General features: G+C 45.5%; 1 protein-coding gene across 1 annotated transcript; it reads left to right on the forward strand.

Moving 5' to 3' along the window:
* Positions 1–263: 263 nt before the first annotated feature.
* On the forward strand, positions 264–4,451 carry LOC125536616 (secretory carrier-associated membrane protein 1). Its single transcript, XM_048699855.1, has 13 exons — positions 264–530; positions 827–892; positions 996–1,100; positions 1,219–1,281; positions 1,561–1,594; positions 2,073–2,195; positions 2,757–2,819; positions 2,911–3,004; positions 3,123–3,168; positions 3,282–3,349; positions 3,755–3,803; positions 3,940–4,005; positions 4,094–4,451. Exons 1-13 carry the CDS (start codon positions 468–470, stop codon positions 4,178–4,180), a joined length of 927 nt encoding a protein of 308 aa, XP_048555812.1. The 5' UTR covers positions 264–467; the 3' UTR covers positions 4,181–4,451.
* Positions 4,452–8,023: the final 3,572 nt, after the last annotated feature.

An 8,023-nucleotide genomic window follows, 5' to 3' on the forward strand; every position in this document is an offset into this window, starting at 1 on the left:
AGGTGTTGTAGTTACATCTCCGGGAGGTGGGTGTAGATGAAAAAAAAAATACATCTGTTGGAGAGGTGTTTTGGTCTTCGAAAATGTAAAAGTTAGATATTTCTCATCTACATCTTTTATTGGAGATGGATGGACGGTGCGTTGTAATCGGCTGGTTGATGGGAATCTTTTCCCTATATTTAAACGTCTCATAGTATCAAGTTAAGTTAAATTAAATCTCATCGAAATGAGAGCGAGAGGGATCCAAATAAACCGAAGTTTGGCCCGCGAGCAGTGCCCGGCGTGTGCGGCTCAAGTCGCAAAGTCGTCGCCGTCACACATATCTGGCCCAACTGGTGGGGGGCGGTGCAAGTGCAACCGTGCGTGCGCTCCTGTACCCATCTGTCAGCCGGGACTCATCGTCTCCTCCTCCCCCAATCGCCATTGTCGGTGGTGCAAGCAAGCGCGCCGAGGCGTGTGGGAGGGACATGGCGGGGCGCTACGATGGCGGCAACCCTTTCGAGGAGGAGGAGGACGTGAATCCTTTCTCGGTAAGGAGCCAATCCCCTACCCACGCCACGCCATATCTCTCTTTATCCCATTCCGCCATTGCCCCCGATGCAGCGGATCTAAGTTTCCTTCTCGTCGCCGTGGGCGCGGCCAGGCGTTCGCTTGCGTTCGGATCTGACTAGAGGCAGATCTCATCTAATCTTTTCTCCTCTTCGTCCAATCTCGCCATCACCGACGCTTTTAGTTCTGGGGGATTCGCACTGGACCGATGAGGCATTGGTGCCAAAACCCTCCTGTATGCCCTCCTAACTGAAATTTGTGGGTGGTTTCTTGGCAGGAACAAGCGCGAGGCAAAGCTGGTGGGCAGTCCAACTATGGTGGCGGCGGCGCGTTTTACATGCCAGTATGCCCTTAGTTATTCTGCTCACCATTGCATTTGGGGTTAAATTTGCCCTTGACTGCTGGCTGCTCACCACTGTCGTTCATTGATTTTAACTGTAATGTAGAATCCCAGAAACGTTGCTCCTTCCTCGAATTCGCGGCTTTCGCCCCTTCCCCCGGAACCTGCAGATTTCAGTGCCACAGTGGATATCCCTCTTGAGTCATCAAAGGTATGTGTGATTGTGCAGCTTAATCTTTGCAGTTGCAAAATGCACCTATGAGAACAACAGCTAGAAGGAAAATGATACCCAGGGCTTCCAATTAATGTGTGCTTTCTGAATGCTCCAGGACCTGAAGAAAAGAGAAAAGGAGCTGCAAGCGAGGGAAGCGGAGTTGAACAAGAGGGAGAAGGTACAATGCATATTTACGCGGTTATACTAGTCGTTAACTTGACTACTAAGATAACTCATTAACAGAGTATATTTGGGGCTTATGTTAGTTGATGTTAATAGCAGTCTTCAGTGTGAACTAATCTCATGAAGTTTATTTAGGATCATCTTTGGTTGATGGCTACCTTTCAAATTCAGCTTTTTATAGCCGCACACTGTATTACTGGCACTATTTACATAGTCGATCTGAGCCAAAAGTTTTATCAGGTTCTGATTCCCTCATATTAATTATATTTACTAGGAATTGAAAAGAAGGGAGGAAGCTGCAGCACGAGGTTAGTGTTTGTTTTTTCTTTCTGTCTTTCATAGATGACAGATTAGAAGCAATTCGTCATAATTCTTTTCCTATTTTCTCTGGACAAAATGAAAGAATCATACAGTAACGGACTTGTAAAACAACTAAACAAGTATCCGCTAAGCATCAGAAGTTCAGAATCTTGCTATAGCCAAGGTCTAAATTTGTGCCTTTTGTTTTTTATTTCGTACTTTCTCCTCTGCAAACAAAGCTATATATATGATCATTATGTTCAAAATCGAAAATGTAACCGGTAATGACACTTTAATATACAACAAGTATAACTGCTGAACATCATCAAGTTGTACATCTTGTAATTTATTATTTTTCTCAATGAATAATCCATTCAAAGATTGTATTGTCACTTATTGTTTTCAAAAGAAATTTCATTAATTAATTATGTTGTTCACGATTAGCTAAACTTCTGATCCCTTATTCTGTTTGATATTATTTTATAGCTGGTATTGTCATCGAGGAGAAAAACTGGCCTCCTTTTCTGCCACTCATCCACCATGACATTGCCAATGAGATACCGACTCATCTTCAAAGAATGCAATACTTCGCATTTGCGTCATTTCTTGGTACCGCTTCCTTTCAATTCTTGAAATATTCCTGAAGTTTGTTGAAGAAATTTCTTCTTGTTTTTTAAATGGGATGGTGGCCAAACATTTTCTCCATATCTTAGGAGGTGTTATTTGTATTTCAAAAATCAAATGTTAAAAGCTTTTTTTCTGTGGGATATGTGCTAAAGTTAATATTGGCAAATAATTTTGTTCAAACTTCACATCCTGTCGCCGAAGTGACATGCATTTCTTCAGCTGACAGCCATAGCATAGTCAAATAAATTGGCAGAGGAAATTATTAATGTCATTAATGTCTATATTTCTACATGCCTGCATTTATCAAGATTAGGATGTACGTTAATTTGATCTGCTAAAAGATTTTGAGAATGCCTTAATGGCTTTAGAATGTACGCTATATTTCTACATGCCTGCATTTTATTTTCAAGTTTTATGATGTTCTAAACTATACATTCCAATTCTAATATTTGTTCAGAGGTAGAACTGGATGGTAATATAAGAATAAACCTTCCTTCTTCGCATATCAGCAAAACTAAGAAAGCTTTCTCTGGCATTGAATAGGTTTGGTTTGCTGTCTCTTCTGGAATGTCGTAGCAGTTACTTCAGCCTGGATCAAGGGGGAAGGTAATGCTCAATCCCTTTTGCTGTTCCCTATGGCGTATGCATCTAAGGAATTATTTAATGCTTGAATAACAAATGGTTTATCCATGTCCAGGTGTGAAAATCTGGTTGCTAGCAATAATCTACTTCATCTCTGGGGTTCCTGGTGCATATGTGTTATGGTATCGCCCTCTTTATAATGCTATGAGGTATTTATTTAAAAGCTTACTTTATTTTTTTACATCTCCTTGTTTCTCCTGGATTTTCTTTCTCTGTCCTGGATTTTGCATATGTATAAATAAATGTTTCTTGCAACTTGTGTTACAGGACTGACAGCGCGTTGAAGTTTGGATTGTTTTTCTTGCTCTACTTGGTTAGTTATATGAGTATATTACTCAAGAATGCCTTGGTTCATCTGCATAATGTTTAATGTGTGATAATTCAGAACCTACAAAAATACAGTACTTGAACGTTCTGTTTTTGCAGTTTCACATCGTTTTCGTCGTATTTGCTGCCGTGGCTCCTCCCGCTGTCTTTGAGGGCAAGTCTTTGGCGTAAGTCTCTTGTTTGCTTATATTCAGGAAATGACATTACAAGACTGGAACCAGTGACCTGTATAGTACTTGAATTCAATACAAATGGTTTTTGTTAAGATAGTATCGGCAAGACAGTTGCATGAATTGTATGCTTTGTGCATTTTAATTCTAGCATATTTCAATTTGTAGATGAGCATCATCATAGAAGTCAGCTCAGGTGCACAGTTATCGCCTGATTTTGTATACCCATAGTTAGACCCATCTTAATTGAGTTACTGAACTCTATTTATCCTTAGAATTATACTGCTTCTATTCATCCTTCCATACGAAGTGCTTCACTTTAAAATATGGCAGCCCAAAATATTCCTCGGATATATGTTTGGAACTTCACCTGGACTGAATTCTATTTTTCTGCTTGTGTAGAGGAATTTTGCCGGCGATTGATCTTATCAGTGTGAATGCTCTAGTTGGGGTAAGTACATGAACCTATGGTTGGCCAGCTAACACTATGTCTATCAGAGACATGGTGAATCACCAGTGCAGTAGTCAAATTCCTGATGCCAAGGAGTTCTTTCTCTGGCCAAGTAATTGATGCAATTGTTGTGCAGATCTTCTACTTCATTGGGTTTGGATTATTTGCCCTGGAGTCATTGTTGAGCATCTGGGTTATCCAGGTCAGCATTCAGATGATCAACCGTTCTGTTTTACAACATATATTGAAAAGTGAAATGTCTGAGCCGCTTTGGCATTATATGCGTGCAGCAAGTGTACATGTACTTCCGAGGAAGTGGAAAGGCCGCAGAGATGAAGCGTGATGCGACAAGGGGCGCTATGAGAGCGGCATTTTGACTTGCCACATATCTCAGATGATGATAGGTCTCAAGATTAATTCCATGGGTTAGATGGCACCATAAACAAAAGTATATGTTTGCCTTGGCTCTGACTATAATCTTAAGTTGGCATAGGATACTGCTGTGATGAAGTGACATTGTAGGACTTGTCCACTTTTCTTACCGGTATAGAGAATGTGCAGTTTTTACAGATTATGATCCGTCCTGAATATAAACGCTGTGTCCTGACTCCTGAGAGTAGGGGTATTAACAAGGTACCGTTGCGACTATATGAATGGTACCTACGATCTCGCCTATTTGTTGCAGCTTTACCAATATATATCATTCGGTTTAAAGAAAAAGCAAAGGGTTTTCCAACGGTAGGAATTTTCCATGTGGTCTCACCTAATGGTAAGAATACGGGAAAAGCTTAGGAACAGCAGGCGTCCGCCGCCTTCAGCATGCGACGTGTGTTCCGTGTGTGGCCCGAGCGGCCACTGCATCTTTACTGTAATTTTTCTGCAACAACATCCGTGTTGCAAAAAAGTGAAAATGTAAAAAGAAACTATACAACAAGACGTCTGTTGCAAAAAATATATGCAACAAGACCTCTTTTGCAAAAAATGAATAAAAATGCAAAAGACCTCTGCTGCTGCAAAAAAAAAGCAACACTAACCTCATTGCAAATGTTTTTGCAACAAGACTTGTCTTGCAAAAGAAAACTTGCAACACGTCGCCATCAGTTGCAAAAAATGAGGACAAGGTGAGCCACACGATACACCAGATCTGACGACTCACAACCCGACGGATCCTTAAAAAAGATTCATCGACCAACGCGTACCACGTCCCTAAGAATATTGGGTAAAGAATCGGGTCTGGACGCATTCCTAAGGAGTCTAGTACCTTCGTCCCTACAAAACAAATGCCATAAATTGTAGTATTAAAAAAAAATACTACGAACTAAATGACCGCTGCTACATAGGTGTGTACGCATTTTATAATTGAACTTTGACCATGAATTAGACCACTCAAATGTGGGTTATATGTGACAACAATTATACCGTTGAATTCATATTTAAAAGAAGTTTCCATTGGTATAATTTTCAAGTCACAAAACTATATATTATCTGTCTAATTTATTATCAAGGTTGTATTGTGGGATGCGTGCACACCTTATTCATTGAAATATGAAGAGTACATGTTTATTAAACAGGCTGGTTACAAAGAGTACACATTTGGACACCGAAAGACAGGTGGTTTGAAGATTTGCATAAAGACACCAAAATATGAAATTTTGCAACAAACCCTTGAAGATCCATGTGTCTTGCCCAACCGTCGCCTCACTCTACCGTTGCCATGGCCTCATTGAAGAGAGATGGGAAATGTTACCACACCCGACTAGAAAGAGCACAATCGCATGTGATGGAGCCAAGTCTTTGTGCGACGATCGTCGAGGATCATCCTCATGTCTTACTGAAAAAAAATTTCACCCTGCTTTATAGATAAAGCAACTCCCAAGCCATACAACCGATCGAACAAGAACAAGAAAAAGAAATGAAACGACAAAGATACAAGATGCCCGCTTGACACGAACCTCAAGAGTTTGGACCTAGAGTCCAGCGGAGTGTCCGGTGCTTCTCCGGCTGCAAGCTCCATAAGTGTAGAGAGTCCGGCAGGCTCTAGACTCCCGTCTTCGGACCTGTCGGCCTGCTCTGGATCTAAGGCCAGAGCGGTAATCGGGGCCGCGAACCCTTCAAGGATCAAATTGTTGGGGAACGTAGCAATAATTAAAAATTTCCTACGTGTCACCAAGATCAATCTAGGAGATACTAGCAACGAGAGAGAGGGAGTGCATCTTCATACCCTTGAAGATCGCTAAGCGGAAGCGTTACAAGAACGCGGTTGGTGGAGTCGTACACGCAACGATTCAGATCGCGGTCGATTTCGATCTAAGCGCTGAACAACGGCGCCTCCGCGTTCAACACACGTACAACCTGAGAATGCCTCCTCCTTCTTGATCCAGCAAGGGGAGAGGAGAAGTTGAGGGAGAACTCCGACAGCACGACGGCGTGGTGGTGATGGAGCTCGTGGTTCTCCGACAGGGCTTCGACAAGCGCTATGGGGGAGGAGGAGGTGTAGGAGAGTGTAACACCCGGATAATCTTGCTACAGTAATTCCACGCTAATCATGCCACGTCACCTCGATTATTGTTGCTAAGCTTTCGTTAGTTCAAACCGATTTAAATTAATTCAAAATTGGATTTATGACATCAACATGATGTCATGCTGACGTCAGCAGTCAACAGAGTTGACTGGTCAACCTGACCAGTGGGTCCCACTGGTCAGTGACACATTTTATTTAAACAGTTTAATTAATCTAATCAAAATTAATTAGGGGTGGGCCCCACTGTCATACTAATTAATTAGCTAATTAACTAACCAGGTTAATTAGATAACTAATGTTTAATTAGTTTAAGTATTTGTTTATTTAATTAATCAAAATTAATTAAGTTAATTATTTCTGCAATTAATTAATTATATTATTATTATTTTTTATATAATTTTTTTAATTCCTATTTTTTTATAAACGTTCTGGGGGCTTGAGGCCCCACTTGTCATAGGGCCAAGGGCGGGCCCAGCTGTCTGTGGCCCCGGGGGCCTAAGCGGGCGCGCGGGCTTGCTGGCGTGCGGGCGCAGGGGCGCTGGTGCCCAGCCCGAACGGCCGTCGATGCAGCAGCGGGCGCTGCGGTGGTGGAGCAGCGCGGGGCCGGCGACGAGCGGCGTAGTGGCAGAGACCGGAGCAGCAGGGCGGCCACGGCGGCTCGCGATGGAGGCGGGGCGGCGAGCAAGAAGCAACAACGGGGAGCGGCGGCGCTTGCAAGGGACAGACGAGACAGGCAGCAGCGGTGGCTGCAACGGCGCCGGCAACAGCAGTAGCGCGACACGGGGCGGCGAGCACGGGCGGTCGGGGGTGGAGCAGCGGCGCCGATGTGAAGCAGGGGCGCCGACCGGCAGAGGCCGCGGGGCGCGCGTGGCGGGGCGACATGGTTCGCGTGCAGGCGAACCGCGACGGGTCGTGGCCACGCAGAGGCGGCGAGGTGAGGTGCACGGCCCTGGGTGGCCGCGTACGGCGAGGCGACGGCGGGGGATGGCTCGGGCGCAACGAGCGCGGGGAGGCCGCGAGCGAGCACAACCAGCAAAGGGGCGCGGCGGGACACAGTGAGCGCGGCGGGGTCGAGCGCGGCCCGGGCGCAGCCAGCAGGGACCGCGGCGGGCGCGGCGCGTGCGAGAGCGCGGACGGCGCGGGCGTGGCGCGGTGAGCGAGTGAGGGAGAGGGGCGAGGCGCGTGCTCACGGTGGGCATAGGGGACGGGGCAACGGGGCGCGGGGAGGGGATGGGGACGACGCGCGGCAGGGAAGCAGGCCGACGGAGAAGTTCGACGAGGCGGCGCGGTCTCCAGGCGGCGATGGCGAAGGGCACGACGTCAGGGGGGCCGTTCCCCTCGATCCGATTTGGATCGGGGAGGAGGGGGAAGCGAGTGGGGGGGGGGGGCGAGGGGGGGGGGGGGGGGCGAGGGGGGCGTCGGGGGGGGTTAGGGTTCCATCGGGTGGGTTATGAAAGAAGCTCATGATACGCCTCTGTCTATTCATCCTGGTAGTACAAAGATGTATCAATACATCCGTCAAAGATTCTGGTGGTCTAATATGAAGCAGGATATTGCTCATTTTGTTGCTGAGTGTGACGTTTGTCGCCGTATCAAAGCAGAGTATCAAAGGCCTGCTGGAACTATGCAACCTATCTCTATTCCTGAATGGAAATGGGACCATGTTGAAATGGACTTCGTCACTAGATTTCCCAAATCG

Source organism: Triticum urartu, chromosome 2 (assembly GCF_003073215.2).
Source record: "Triticum urartu cultivar G1812 chromosome 2, Tu2.1, whole genome shotgun sequence".
NCBI lineage: Eukaryota > Viridiplantae > Streptophyta > Magnoliopsida > Poales > Poaceae > Triticum > Triticum urartu.